Below are 17337 nucleotides of genomic sequence, written 5' to 3'. Positions count from 1 at the left end.
CATGCGAGATACAGAAAAACCAGCCAATTCTAAGATGAACGGAAGCAACAAAGCTTGTGACATATGAAAAAAAGTTTTTGCATACAGGGTCAGCGATAAAGGAGAATAGCTATTCATGTAAAAAGATGTAATGTACCATATTTGAATTTTATGTACATATAAAGTTCCTCAAAAAAAATAAATTTACAATACTACATTAATAACCAACACTGAAATTATTAATTACTAGCAGTTATATGTTGAATAAGTAATACAAACTGAGGATTATTTTCAAGGAAATTAACATCTCTACTTTTAACACATTACATTTGAGGCATATAGTAATTATACACTTCTTTCACACAGAAATTTATAAAAAAAAGTTTTTTTTTCTATGTTCATAATACTTGAAATAATCAATAAAATATTTTTATATACAGCATAAACAAATATTTAAAAGTCAATGGATAAATATAAAATTACCACATTTTCAAAAAAAGAAAATGTAACTTAAAAATGTTCTCATGAGTTTAAGAACTATTTTCTGTTTTAAGAATTTCTAGTTTAAAGTTGACCACAAATACATATAACATTATACTTGAAACTAAAAATTTGATTGTCCATCAGGGGCTGCATATAAAAATCACCAAATACTTATCAGAACATTGAAATAAGTATGGCTTCTAACTTGCATGAATAACAATTCATAGATTCACCTCTGCACAAATACCAGTGTTCACCATTAACAATACAAATGCACAGGATTAAAGGCATGATTTGAGGAAAAAATTTTATTGCCATAGGTTGAGAACTACTTTTTTCTATATAAGCGTTCATGATATAAGAGAAGCACAAGTTACAGCAGTCTTGATAGAAAAGAATTAATACCCTGTAACCCAAGTGCTTTTGAAAGGTCCACTTTTTGAAAGCAGTAGGGTTATAGGGTTTTATTCTTTTCTATACAAGCATAATATTTCAATCAATAATTCTTTAACCTCCATTTTCCTACACTTTGATAGAGATTCTGGCAGATATCATCAACAGCTATTCCAAGAGCATGCTCACTGACAGACATTTATCTCATAAAATGAGAAAAAATATATATACATTTAATATTTTCCTACTTTCTAAGAACATGATTTACCAGAGTAAAGTACCTGAACTGTCTAGATATGTACTTTTTGTCAACTTAAGCACAAGTTATGTATCATCATGTAACAATATTCCTGAATGTGTCAATTTATTCACCTTGACATGTTAGTGTAATGTCAAGTTCTATTTACAGCTAAATAATTGCAAAAACTTCAAACACAAACATTAAATATTAAACAAAAAAGTGTAAATGGCATGTATGTGTCAATTATTAGAAAAGAAATCAGATAACTTTGGTAATATGGTAACCATAAAAAATTGTAAATCTACTTTTTTGGGGGATGTTTTAACATTTTTGGATTTGTAGGATTCAATCTACATTTTGAAACATTTGTTACTACAGGTCATGAGTCAAAGGCCATATCATATTGTGTTTGTTGGTCTACTATTTACGAATGTATGTCTACAAGTTCGGATTCAAATTGAAAATGATTTTAAATATTAATATGATACATTAGTTATTCTTTTAATCTAAGAGTAAATACTACAAAATAAATTCTAATTATTAATTCTTATATTTTACATGGTATGTTGAATGCAGAATTGGTTCAAATTATATGTTTATGATGTCCATATACAAAGAAAATAATTCATAAACAGAAACTCAAATTACTGATATTGACAAGCTAGAATCTAAATTAAAACCTTCTATTTCTTACATTTGCTCAGATATTAATGAAACTACTGAATCAAACACAATGGCCCTATCCATTTCTCTGCATTTTTGAAAACACTTTCTTATGTACATCTACTTTGGTTTATGACATGTATAGGACCAATATAAAGCTCAGAATGTTCTCCACATGGTTCTCTGACCTTTTCAAAGTATTTACATGGTAAACTCGTTTTTTCCATGGAAGATTTCAAACAATAAAGGTAAGTCTTTAGTAAGCTCAAAATTCATATTTTATTTATACCCAAACACAGGATAGTTACTAAACCTGATAAATTTTTGTGGAATTCTCTGTTACAGATATAGTTATTTGTGATTTTTGGTTATTTCAAAATGTACATATAAAATCTAAAAAACAGTATCTCGTGTCACATTCTCCATATGTGAAATTTGACAACTTAAAGCAATTAGCAAATGAATTCAAAATGTATAACTAGAAAAGATAGCTGTTCTGTGTTTTTTACTAAATAACTGAAATTAAATAATTAAATAGTAATAACGTACATGCATAATGTATTAAAACAGAAATGCGACAGTATAAAATACTATTCCACTAAAACACAAGTTATTTTGTAAATACTAAAGGAAATTTTATATTCTTGGATATGGTTACAGGAGTGCAAATGCACTGCAGTAAGATAATAAAAATAGTAAATATACATGTAAATGTAAAATGTTATGAAATTTAAACAGTTTATACTAAATATTTTAGATTTTTTGTTCTAATCTTCAGTCATTCTAAAAAGAAAAGAGTGTAATTTGTATTTATTTCCTAATCATTAATGGTGGTTACAAGGCTGGTTAAATTGATGGAGCCCATATGGAGTTAAGGTTGAGAAAATAACAAAATATAAAGTGTTACTGAAAACAAACATTTAAAAAGTTTTTAGAAGGTTTTGAGATTTTTGGTATGAAGAATAGTTTTTAAAATCATAACATGAAGATCACTTTGCACTTAGATTAGTAATGAAACTGACTCCATATTTACAAACAATTCTTTAGTAACATATATCATTAAAAAAATCTGATTTTTCTTCTAAAAAAAGAGATGTAATGTTTAATAAATGTTTACCAAATTTTGTGAAGAAACACATAGTGCATTAAATGTTATAGTACAAATAATTAAGATATGCAAGTTTATATATGAAATTGGGTGTTTTATACCAAGAATGAGTTAACAGAATTAAAAAAGTTTCCAGTGAGAGACAAAGTATTAAAATATTAAAGAAATTCACTATTAGAAGTACTAATTCTGAGTTATCCTGATTTCAGTAAAGAATCAATCTTTGGCACTATGTTTTGTTTGTAATTAAGTACAAAGCTACACAATGAGCTATAGGTGTTCTGGCCACCATTGTATCACAAAAAGAATGTCTAGAAGTAGTGCATGGTATCAAGATGTTTCACTGTTATCTGCATAGTATGAAGGTTAATATCACTACAGAACATACACTGATCTGGTGATTCATTACATTAAAACATCCAAGGCAGTTGTTGCTACTGTAAGGCTATGATGTCGAAAACAAAAAAAGTTCAAGTAAAAAAAACTAATGTAAATGCACTGAGTAGGATTAGATTAGGAGACTTACTGAATAATTTAAAACAGAATTTAAAGAAGGATAGTGAATATGAAGTTATTTGAAATCGATGATGGTCATGTTATTAGAGAACAAAAGAAGATTGTAAGTGTAAATTCATTAAGAAATAAATTTTTACAAGGAGAAACACTAAATTGGTTTCCAATGTGTCATTCAGACAAAATAAAAAATGAGTCTTACCATGATATGCCATAAGTTCCATATCTAGCATTTGAAAAATATTATGGTAGGATCACTAAGATTCATTTGAGAGGATATGGGAAAGGATTTGAAAAACTTTTATGAATCATGTATTGAATTTTAGAAATAGTAGTCCAGTCCACATTTAAGGAATGCCAAGTTTAAACACAGCATTTCAAATGACAACTATGGGACATTTTACAACCCCTACCTGTAACAAGTTTAGGTAACAAAAAACACAATTGCCATTTTCCATTAGTCAAACAGATTTCCAAAAGGAATATGTTTACCAAATTAGAAAGTATAAACTATAGCAAAGACATTTTTAAACTAAATTGTAATATGACAAAAACTCTACAGTATTTAATAACTGATAGAGGTACAAGTCTCACTGCCAAATCAATGAAGGAAAGACAAATTATTAAGTGCAAATCAAATGGACAACTGCATACTATCAAGAAAATAATGAAATAGCAGAACGATTGAACAGAACCTTGTTAGATACTTTGTCATATTGTAAATCAGATCAGAAAACATAGCTCCATTATTGGCAGTAGCTTATAGTTGCACACCAAATAAATCCACACAAGAGTTTACTTTCTTTTTTATTGATTATTAAAGCTGTAATGTTACTATTCTGATACTGTATGTTCCTTATTCTCATGTAAAGTTCCTTGTGATTTTTGCATTATTACCATTTATTGTACATTTCTAGTATTTAAAGAATTACTATTTTTGTAATTTAGTAACTATCTCATGATAATATCACCTTACATATTAACTTTATGTATGCTTGAATAAAGAATAACATTATGCTTATACCATAGTAAATAGGCAAACAATAATTTATAAGCACAAGGAAGAGTTTTATTGGTGGTGGAACATACTACATATTAACAGAACATTAGTTTGCCTTCTTCATGTATGATCTATACCAAACAGTACAAAACACACAAGGATTAAATGTGATTGAAATGATTTCAGCAGATGATAGGATACAGGTAAAGGTCAAGTCTGATAAAGTGTACGAGCAATAAAAAACCTTGACAAATCCAGTTGATATTGCCAAGGCCACACATAAGATCTAATCATCACCTGTCACAGAAAATGTCCTCCCATTTCATTTGCATAAACCATGTTATACACCTACACACCCACAAAGAAAATATTTACTAGTTGTATTGGACTATATAACTATCCTTATGGACATAATTTTCTGATCATCTCACGAAATTTTACCGAGTTATATTCAAAATTTAATTTAAGTATTCTATTAACATGATATATGAATAAGTGTGGCATCACAACATTGCTACTTATCCATATTTTAATACTTTGCCAGTTTTATGTTCATTAGGCAGTACTTTTAAAAATTCCTCAACTTCTGTTTGTATGCAAATCATGACATTTGCTTTCTATGTATTCCCTCTTCTCTAATTTATTTACCACCCTTCCAAAAAGTATTTAGTGTATGCTGAATTTAATGTAATTTCACTGGGTAACATAAGCTACAAATTCACCAAGTGAACAACAACTTCTGTGGTGAGAATATTGTTTCATGTTAACATCTGAAGTCATTCTAGAAAGAAAAATAAGAGTGATTGAAATTTATTTAAACTCTTTTTTCTAGTATTTTTTCTAGATTGACCAAACTGACAACCTTGTATAAACTTAGGGCAGAGAAAATAACAGATAAAGTTTCAATGTAAAAAAAATTTGAAATTTATTTAGGAGGTTCAGAGGGCAATAAAACAATAACTTCTAAATACAAACAGATGCATACTGTTACAAATTTAAAGCTACTTAGGATAAACAAATGTCATTTAATATTACAATTTGAAGTCATTCCAGAAAGAAAAAATAAAAGCTTATTTTTATTTTTTTGGGTGTTTACAAGATTGGTCAAAGTGACCAACCTCATTTAAATTTAGGATAGAGAAAAATAACAGGTAAAATGTAAAATTTTACAAAACAAAAACAATATTTGAAATATATTTAGTAAGTTTCGGAGATTAAACAGTCTGAGAATTTTCAGGTAAAGCAAAGTATTTTTAAACTTAACATGAAAAGTAACTTTGCACTTGGAGGAGTCAAAATTTGACTCCATTTAATAATGAAAAAATATTTGGTGAAAATACTTGCTTAAACCTTCTGATTTTTTTCACCTAAAAAAAGACTTCTAATACTTATTGAATGCTTGCAAGATTCTGTGGAGATACAGAATACACAGTAGAAAATATAAAAATCAATTTGAGGTCACAAACTCAGCTGATTTGGCTGAGATTGTAGGGTGAGTGTTAAAGAATATAGCACTGTACAGAGATTTTAAACTCAATATCATAAATAGAACTTAAATTAAACTTCAAAGTCATAAATGAAATTATGATAACTATACCTGTGAACTATCAACAACATAAAACGACAAAGTTGTTTTATTCTCTTTCAGGTCAGAAACTGCAAGTGTAATTACGAGACTACTTAATAATTTCAGCATTGATGAAAAACTGTATTCAAATCTTCATACAAAATTAACACATTACAACCTAACCCAAAATAATCCCAATTAAAGGAACAAAAGGTATATATAGTATCCCATGTGAATGTGGAAAGAAATATATTCCTTGGAAATTAAATACAAAGAACACTAAGAAACATGAGTAAAAATAAATTTCAATATCTCCTTTAAAATATAAATTTAAAACAGATCACAAAATACTTTGGGATGAAATCCTTTTCCTGTACCAGCTCAAAACTAAAGTAAGAAAGGGATTGCTTAGAAATACAGAAGTCATCAAACTTTCACTAACCATGATAATGACCCTAGGAACATCAACTGTATTTGGTGAGGTCAATTCACCATCTGCCCAAACATGACCTTTACCTATAACCTGTCACCTACTGACATCATTTCCATCACAATTAATACTTGTGCCTTTTGCTTTTGTAACTATATAGCAGCTTTGTATTTTTAGTACAGATCATACATGAAGAAAACAGACCAACGTTCTGTCAAAACATATTGTATGTTCCACCATCAACAAAATTCTTCCCTATGCTTATAAATGATTGTTTGCTTACCTATTATTAACATTTTGTATGGTGTTGTGTGTCCTATAATGCATTTCATGCAAATACAAAAAAAGTAGTACAAATAATTATCATTAATCTTTTACTCACTGTCTGATTAAGAACACCATTTCCACAGTCTGTCTCCAACTTCCCAGTCTGAAATGTACAAAGTTACACTAGAAATTAGAAAGGAAAAAACTGCATGTCTAATTTATTCTCACAGACAGTGACATACGACTTAATTTTAATAATTCATTTTTCAAGATTTTCTAATAAACATATTAAAATACTTTCAAATTTACTTACACAACTAACTCTTGTTAGTTCCTACATTACTGGACAAAGTATAAACCAAGACAGTATTTCAACATATTTTCAAAAAAGCAGCAAACTTATTTTACTATTCACATAACTGGTGTTTTTTTTCTCTCTCTCTTTGGGGAAAATTACAAACTTATCCCTTCTTATGAAAAGAGACATTTTTTGAAAATCACATATTAGTAAGTTTGTGTGTGTGTGTATACATGCACATCTTTAGATTTTATATATATTAACATAAATGGTGATATATAGTGTAATGCTTAATAATCTAATTATGATTGCAGACTGCAATAAATGGTGTATATGTTATTAAAATTTTTTCTGTTGAGGTAACAGAGGTATGTTTTACAGCAACTATACATACATACATTGCTGCATTAAGAATGTTGTAATTAAGAACTCTTTAAAAACCATAATGATGATCCTATATAATGTTATACAAAGCAGGAAAAATGCAAGAGCATTACAACATTTCTTTTGCTAGATTTGATGTTGAAAAGGAATACTATTTTTTCCCAACAAACCTTACACAGAAAACTGCAAAATATGATCTAGAAATTCCAGAGGAAATTCATAATGTTTACAAATCTTTCAGACAGTCAGTCAGTAACTTCCTTAACTGCAAGAAACTCTTAAATGCACTATGCATAATATTTACTATCAATTCTATCAAATATATCCTCACGTGTGTTTGCAATAAACTTGGACTCTATTAAAACATCAGGCAAATATGGTTACAAACTATATAAATATCTATTATTAATACTGCAAAAAGAAAATTACACATATGAAGTCTTTAATCTCTGTGATAACCCTATTTAAAAGTGCATTTACAATGGAAAGAAAACTTAGTTGCTTCCCTTTAAAAACTTTCTGAAACAGGAAAACATTAATTACCTCTCAAAATCAGCAACTCAATTACAATATATTCATCCTACTAAAAGGAATAGAATTTCCTATGTTACTTCATTATAACACTTAGTATGTTATATTCTAACAGACAATATATTCATCCTACTAAAAGGAATAGAATTTCCTAAGTTACTTCATTATAACATTTAGTCTCCTTTGTTTGTTATTAAGCACAAAGCTACACAATAGGTTATATTTGCTGTACTAGTGTCAAAACCCAACTTTTAGCATGATAAGAAGTTTAAAAGTCAGTGCTCAGCCACAGGATAACGGGACTAAATACCAAAAGAAATAATAACTTGCTAATTTAATTCACTAAAACTGATAAACAAGAAGTACATGAGACATTTATAACACTAATAGTATGACTCTCAATTGTAAGCAGTACAAGCTTTAAAAGACATATTTTAAGGAAACAGAATGATGCCAGTTTATAACATCAGAGCATATAATGTTTTGTTTCAATGTTACAAGCTGTGTGTCTTTTAAAAATATTTTCTATGATATATTTAAATCAGCCGCCTATCCTCATTTTTTTTTTAATGTATGTTGACAAAGTCAAAATATTAGAGGTAAAAGAAATGAAGATTTTAGATCCAATAAAACCGAAGTCATTACACGATCTTATGCTGCTTTGTGTAGCTTAGCAATTCATAAACTTCATATCACATGCTTGAAAATGAAAAAGATTGCAGTGCTTATTAAATACACACACAAACATATATATATAGTGAAAAAGGTAGTTTCTTGTTGTTCACAAAAACAAAAGAACAAAAATTACATAACTGAGAATAAACATCCAACAACCACAAAACAAATTAGAATGTAACACCCATAAATTTCACTTTTCAGTGTCATTTAGAAAAAAAAAAATTGTAGCTGCAAGACCACAAGTAACAATATGTTTCAGAGTATACTTTCTTACATGATGGCTGAAGGGCTCTTTACAGCAAGATGAGGGAACACTACATCGCCTGAGACTTGGATTCTCATTGGAGCAGTTGAACAGAGGGTTAAGAATCCAATCTAAATATCCACTTTCTGTAACACCACAGCAATGAAACTATACAAACACAAGGATAATAATAAGCAATGTTTGTGAAGTAATAAAATAGACATTATTACATAGACAATAGCATAATGATGAAATGGTTTCCAAACAAAAGGATGCTTATAGCACAGTGTAGTTTCTTAGAGTTGTAATCTGCAAGTGCAGTAATTCCACAATATATCCTTTATCAGAATCGCAGTAGTTACATGACTGTGCTACTAAATACTGTACAAATATACAAGTTTTTATAGATAATAAACTTCTAGTACACATTGTTCCCAGAAAGGAAGATCCTAGAAAAGGTTAACATACAAATGAAGTTGTGAAAGGACACAAAAAACATTTTATGGCTAAGCTTTTTTCACGACATTTCTCACATACTATATAACACTAAAAATTTGATAATCTATGTGCTAAACAAACTACAGTGGATAGTTAACATCAATTCTTGGCAATGAAAATGCTACTAGTATGCATTATAGAAGAAAAAAATATTTTTAATGTATTGGGTTGAGGAATAATTCCTGAGCGTTTTTTCAAGTTAAACAAATATATTCATAAATGAAATGCTTTCGCAAAATATTTCATGTCATTTGGTAGATAATTTTTTGCTCTAATAGAGGGTGTGTTTGATTTTCATATGTCTTTAATTTTTGCTTTCATTTTCAGCTCATTAAATGGAATGTCAAATGGACAAAATCGAGCATTTTCGACACCATCTGCTTTTCGCATTTAATTTCTTGCAATTTCGTTTAAAACAATGCATACTATATACCTAGGTATTACATGAAATAAAGTATCATAATAAATGTTTTGCATGTAATGTGTTCATGCATTGAAGTATTGTATAGTCTTGCATGTAATGCTTGAATGAAATTATTTAAAAACGCTCACGAATTATTCCTCAACCTAACATTAACAGAAATGTTTGTCAACACACTTTGTAAAATAAAAGTGGTTTTTAAATAATAAAAATTATCTATTATATTTAAATTTAAATAAAACTATGATTTTGTAAAAAACTTCTCATTATCCCCCACATACATACATGTTAACCTCATATTTATGTGTGATTCTGCACTTTCGAGCATTTTCATTCACCACAAAAATACAATTCCTGCATATAAAAACATTAGCACTTTATGAAGCACCACTGAAGTTACGAGATCCATAATTTAATATCATTTTATATAATTCAGAATGGGTTACAAGTTAGATACAAACAACAGCATACAATAGATATAAAGAACCAAGACAATAAACCACCATTATGCACATTACTGGACATGAGGTGAGGCTCAGGTGACTGGCTAATACTACACAACATATATGATAAGAACTATTTGCTTAAGATGAATCTATGCCTCATACTTTATTGACTTTATGTTTGTACTCCTTACATCAAATTTTAATCTGTTTTACACTTTAATACTTACTTTATGTGTGCATTTCATGGGTGTGTGTGTACATACCATACACAGGATTTAAAAGACAGGAAGAAAAACCAAGTTAGGCATTTTATTACACTAGAAAATCTGTGTGTGTGTGTGTGTGTGTGTGTGTGTGTGTATATATACATACATATATACATGCATATGTATTATTATGTGTGAATATAAAAAAATTTAAATCTTTAAACCACAACTTAAAACCTAACATACTGCAACTTTAATGTAAAGCATGGTACTTCCTAAAGTACTGGATAATGCTTACCTCTCTCTGAACTTGATCGACTAGAAATTCACTTCCTTCTTTGTAGTTTGTCACATCTTCTAGATGTATCTCATCATGTGGAAGATGTTTGAAAATGGTCGTAGAGAAAAAGGACAGACCAACTAAAACAACTTCACCCACAACTAGTAATGACAGTGCAGCTACATACTACATAACAATATCACAGAAAATACTTATTTTTCATTTGACTAAATGTCTTGATTAATATTTTCTAAAATTAAGTACAGGCATTTAACATTATGAAAAAAGGTTCTGTAAACAAAATAAACACAATATTTAAGATAAAAATGATACTAAAACAATGAAAATAAATTTTTATCTTTAAGTGCAAGCAAACTGATACTTTTAAAAATTTATCATTACATACACAATTATCATATGTGAATATACATATTTTTGGAGCATATAACTTCTTGAAACCTTATGTTCTGCAATTCTAATATAATGCATGGATCTTCCTCAAGTGTTCAAGCAAAAGGTATCATGGCACCATTACTTTCAAACTTCTTTCTTTTTGCTGATACTATTTATTATTATAATGTGTAATCAATTTAAAAAAATATATTCAAGTTCCTATTTTGTCTTTTAAAAAAAAGTTACAATGCAATTCACAATTTTTTAATTGTCAATTTCATATAGCAAGTGAAGTGGATGTTAACATTTTCCAATAACAATAATGTTATTTCCAATAATACTTATCTCTGTTCACACTATAGCTTTACTGCCCATAGTAAGTTAAAGCTTGTTATTCTTTCCACCTAAGTAAATGTGCCCCCTATCTGAGATCTGTATACAAATTACCTGTTCATATTTTTTGAGACTGCCCAAATTAGCAGACCCAAACAACTACTATCATGAGGAGAGTACGAAAAGGGGCAAATATTATTGGAAATACATTTTTGATAAAGGAAAATGTTAATTTTTAAAGCACGTCTCCTCTCACATGATGGCTAGAACCCAACATTGACAAGGTAGAGGGGTTGGAGAGGATTCATTTCACACAGAAAGCATCTGCATAGAAAGGAAGTGTGCAGAAATGAGATATAGTAACTGTACAATAATGGGGTTCTTAATACTTATTGAACAGGTATGTTTTTCACTTGGAAAACATGAAATGTAAGTTCCTGGGCCATAAAAGCTGACTAGGTCCCAGAAGCAAAACCCTAACACTATAAGAAAAAAACGATGAATCTAGGGACAACTATACCAGAAATCATTTGGTCCTGCAACACCAGGTACATCTAGTCACAGTCAGTCAGCTGGCCAATATACAGGTTACCCACTACTGATGAAATATTGTTCACAACTCATAAGATACATTCATGCCCAAACCAGTCAGATGAGGTGCCAAGTCTCCTAATTATACAAATTATGTAGCAGTGGATACAAAGATAGGGAATTGATCAACAAATCTTCTATCATGTACAGCAACATCTGACATAGGTGGAAAAACCAGGTAAACATCAAGATGACTTTTCCCCAATATAGAACTTGTAAAGTACAGGAAAGAAGTTGAATTTAAGACATTACACACTTGATTTACTAGTTGCATCAGTAGTGCAAGAGGTGGTATGTCAAATCCAGACTCATGATTAGCTGTCTGACAAAAGGAAGGTGAAAGAAAAATTGAGTCCAAATTTTCACCAGTCTGCCCCTGATCCCCTGCAATTTCAGCCTCAGAACTAACAGAAGAGAAAAGCATCAGACCTAATGAAAGACTGTATATATCTGCCTGAAATCATCATTGTAAATTTATGGGATCAAGAAAAGGTGAACAGGAAGTAATAATAGGGAGTTTATATACAGACCTAAGATAGGGGTAAAATTCATGTAGGTTGAGAAAATCACAAAATTTAACTCACTATAATAAAATAGTGGGATAGAGAGGCTGGAACAAGCAAGGAATAATTCATACCAGTTCTAAGATTGGCAGATAAATATAACTTTTGTTAAGATAAGCTATAGTATGGGAGAAAGTGTGGTTTGGAATTTTCTCTTTTTGGTTTTGTGCCTTTTGGAATTCCACTTATTGTAGTGTTTTTAATTAAGAGTTAAAACAATTAGAAAAATTGTACTTTTTCAAATACTGGTTTTTTTTTTATTAATGTGATAAAATCCTAAAGTTTAAAAGGTTTTTGCTTTATCAATTTCCATTACAAGACAGCACTGTATTCTGCTAGGAATCTCTAGTGGCCCCTAGACTTACAGCCTGCTGTGAATGTCAAATACTATACAGAGTTTATATATCAAAACTTTAATAAAGAAATAAGTCCAACTAATCACACGAAGAAAGTTGAATAATGAAAATCAAATCTACTAACTGTAATTATAGTTTCATGATCTATAAGCAGAGCTGTCAATAATAAGTAAATGCTAACACTAGTAACTGTTTAACCCTATAAGCATAAGTGGGTCAGAGTGGTCATACCATGACCTTCAACAGAGAGTTAAATTTTATTAAACACTTATTATTGTTATATTGGAATAAACTTAACATAAAAAAATACTGTTTATAATCCTGAGCCATTAGGTAACTCTGAGCTAGTAAAACATTTACATTTCAAATAGTGTTCAGCCTGTAGTGTTTCTTGCATAACAGTACATACCTATATTTAAATAGTATTTAAAATAATAATGATTCTGAATAATTTTACATGCTTTTAGAATACAATCTTGTACATTAGTCATCACAAGTTATGATAAATACAAGTCATGAACCAACTTGTTTAATAATTTCATTCATTTTAGATTTGAAATCAAGAAACTAATAAAAACAAAAATAAGATAGAATATTAAATAACACAAATCATAGTATTGTGTATACAGCCCTGAGTGTCACTCAAAAACAGAAGACCATTCTTGAAATACTTCATAAAGGGGCAGGAAATGTCATTAAAATATGATGACCATAAACAGCAGTTAATGTAACCAGGTATATGCTGATGCACTGACTTTGATAACAAATGTGTCATTATTTCAACCAATAAATTAGATTTGTAACATTCACTCTATTATATTGTTGTAATTTCAATTTGTATTTCTCTTTCTCTCTTTTTAGTAAAGAATTTTAGGCAATTACTGATGAAAAATTATTTTGAAGTGTTTAAGGTGGAGATGTAATTAGATAAGTTCTGAAAAGAAATATCCACATTCTTTATATTATCAATAATTCTATTATTTTGAATTTTGTAAAAAATTAGTCTTAAATTATTTGACAGCAACATTCATGTAACAACTGTTTACCTGCAGACAAAGGTAGACAGTTCAAAGCTTGTTACTGACAAGTCTTGCTAAGTCAGTGTATTTCCCACTGTATGTCACATTTTCAAAATATCATTCTCAATGAAACTGAAATAAGCATACTGGTATGGCTTGTTATCATTGAAAAATGGAAATATAAATACCAATACGCAAAAACAAGTTTAGTTTTTTTTCATTCATAATGTAATGAATGGCCAAAAGTATAAATAAATATGAACAACTTCATACTTCTTGCCTTTAAATAATAACCATTAACTTAATTGCTTGCATGTAGGAAAGAAACTAATTAATTAAAAATACTGATACTAAACTGAGGCCTATATAGAAGTAATTATAGGATGCTCATGATTACATTTTTGAGAATGTCATTAGAAGATCTTTAAGTTGACACTGTAAACATGACAAGTCCTAGATGTTTAGAAGATTTTAAGGTGGATAACTTTTGAAATAATACAGCCTGAGCTGTTAACAAATCCACGTGGCTGAACCTTGTAAGATAGTCTTATACCATGGCTGAATGCAGGAACAATTTTTACAAACCTAAATATTTTTTTCTGGTCATAAAGAAGACTAAGTATAAGATAATACTGGTAGAAAGCAACAGTCAGTACTTATAGACAACTTGCTGAGGACTTATCCAGAGTAGGATAACATTATCCTCTATTACATACAAAAGGCTGTACTAAGTGGGGGTCCAAGTCAGATGTTGTTTGGTATGCATCCTTGCAACAGGAACATTTGGAATATTATCATCAACATTTATCTTGGGGTTAATCCTTTAAACACAGGCTCAGTCAATTTGACTGGCCACATGACCTCTTTCTACTTGTTTAAAGTCTTTCTAGTTTTATTACAACTAACTTTTAAATATAGTACATATATCTTCACAAGATTTGGCAGACTTTCAGGAAACATTATAAGCCTTTCAAATACAAAATAAAATAATTTGATTTGCATAATTTCAAAGCTTCTAGATACATTTCAAATTTTTTGTTTTCAATAAAACTATACATTTCATCTGTTATTTTCTTTACCCTAACTGTATACAAGGCCAGTCAGTTTGACCAACCTCATAATCACCATGAAAAAATCAAAATAAATCTAAATTACTATTTTTTTCCTAGAATGGCTTCACATTATAACATGAAACTACATTCATTTGTACTAAGTAGTTTTAAACTCTTAACAGTAAGCATCTATTTATACTTAAATTTTGTTGTTCTATTGCCCTTTGAACTATGTCTAACTATTACTTACAGCATTTTAACCTAGAAAATATAAAGCACATGCCATACAATTAAATTTCAGTACCTGCAAGCTATTCGAAACTCCTTACATGCATGCTGTGAAATATTTTTATTATATTATTTTACTCAATTTAACATTAACTAACTTAAAGAGATCTCTATTTTTACATTTTAGTTACTTGTGTAATAATAATAGATAAAGAATAAATAAAAGAAATAAGAAATCAAGTACTTACCTGGGTCAACTTTAGATGATACTTAACCTTACTTTTCTATAACAATGGTAGTTATAAACCAAATAAGTTTTATGTAATTAAATAGTGTATTGAAATACATAGGGTAACAGCATGCAAAAAAGCAAAGACTTTTCCCTAAGTATTACAGTTTTTCTGGCATTCGAACTATGTAACAGAACCCATTACAAATTAATCGAAGCTAATCCTTATCTTTCCTATGGGAATGAAGCTTGTAGTAAGAAATTGACAATTCTCTGTTCAGAAAACAACATAATACATATATGCATTTAACAGATAAAAACCTTGGATTTTTATTGGTTATACATAACATATTAGATGTAAAAGAAAACTATCAACACACTGTGAGTGAGAAAACGTGATAGGTGAACAAGGAAAGAGGTCTGATTTTCTATTTGATAGTTTAGTAACCATAAAAGGTCGTAAACTATAAAAATTAGTTTTTCTAAACAATGACAATTTTATAGTGTGTGATTTATGTTAAAATTCATATTTATTGGAGGGGTAGAAAATGAAATAGAAAAGAGGGGAAGCCTTAAGAAAATGTTACATTTCTTACACTAGGGGAAATTCAAAAACGTTATAAAATATTGCTTTATAAAATTACACATTTAAAACATATATAATTAAAATATGGATAATTAACTATGATTTCAAGCTATGCTAAATGGTATACTATAAACAAAAAGTAGTAAATCCCTAAAACCTCATGACATGTACAGTAAAAAATGACTGGGGGGAGAGACAGTTAATATCACATTAATTTTTGAATTCATAAAAAAGATTTAAAATTGACCTTGTTACACTAAATTTAGAGCCAGTATAAATACTGAAGACTTTTTAGATGCATTTCCAAACTTCTATAAAATCTCTTTCCTGTAAAAAGAAAATACAGGAGTCATACCAATCTCAAAATAAAACTATTTTCCTGAACTATTCCCAAACATCCAATGAAGGTGGTAATGAAAAATACACAAGCCACTGCATTGAATCCTATAGAGAGCTTCCAGACTTCAGCTTGTGCATCAGTAACATCATCATAAATACTGCTAACCTCTCGTTCCTGTTCCCACAGTGTCCAAGCACTGATTCCGAGAACAAGAAGTCCAATCACCTGAAACAGAAAAACACAAAAACCTTTTAACTCACACAAATAATTCTATTGATTACCTAATTAAACCATCTTTAAGTAAATGACACTGGTAATTAATCCTTATAACTGCCATGCAGGAATGAAAAAATGCCCAGATCTTCTGGGCTCAGATCCAAATACTAAACTCTAATCATACCATTTTCAGGCATTGGAAGAAAACAGATTTATTCAAATTAAGTAAAACAAATTCTATTTTAACTTAATATAACAACCTAAATACAAACCAATAAATAAAACAATTGCTGTTATATAAACCTACAATCTACTACTCTATGAGTGGGTGCTATACTGGAGCTTTGCAAATCAGGTTCCTTGGGTTTAAAACAATAGTTTCTGCATAAGAAAACTAATAATACTACCAAAAGCATGGCATCACATGATAAAATTGTTGTATTTATTTTGCACATTTTAGTTTTTGTTTTGTTTTTTAATACACTACATTAATACAGCATTAATTTCCTAATGTTTTGTATCCATATGAAAAATCAATGTGGAAATATAGAAAGGTTAACCCCAGGCCACATTCTTTTTATTAAAAAGTACTGATGTATAAGCACAAACAATGTTTTATGTTGACAGTAGGATAATAATCATGATTGGTAGAAGCTGAAATTATGAAATGTTTATAAATGTAATTTATTATTATGATGATTTCTGCTATTGTTAAAACAATTTCACTCCCAGGGAAAATATTTGCCAGTCAAGATTCTTTGGTGCAGACTCTACACATACACAATTCATCTATAGCCTTAT

General features: G+C 29.3%; 1 protein-coding gene across 2 annotated transcripts in view; it reads right to left on the bottom strand.

Moving 5' to 3' along the window:
* LOC143253638 (tetraspanin-17-like) overlaps positions 1 to 17337 on the bottom strand; it is a 51080-nt gene that overhangs the window by 16848 nt on the left and 16895 nt on the right. For both annotated transcript variants that reach the window (XM_076507818.1, XM_076507819.1), the window contains exons 3-6: positions 16336 to 16545; positions 10649 to 10816; positions 8810 to 8947; positions 6760 to 6807 (exon numbers count right to left, since the gene is read on the bottom strand). In XM_076507818.1, the coding sequence (XP_076363933.1) occupies positions 6760 to 6807; positions 8810 to 8947; positions 10649 to 10816; positions 16336 to 16545 (564 nt within the window). The remainder of the gene's footprint in view (positions 1 to 6759; positions 6808 to 8809; positions 8948 to 10648; positions 10817 to 16335; positions 16546 to 17337) is intronic.

Source organism: Tachypleus tridentatus, chromosome 6 (assembly GCF_004210375.1).
Source record: "Tachypleus tridentatus isolate NWPU-2018 chromosome 6, ASM421037v1, whole genome shotgun sequence".
NCBI lineage: Eukaryota > Metazoa > Arthropoda > Merostomata > Xiphosura > Limulidae > Tachypleus > Tachypleus tridentatus.
This window is presented reverse-complemented; position numbering and strand designations above follow the sequence as displayed.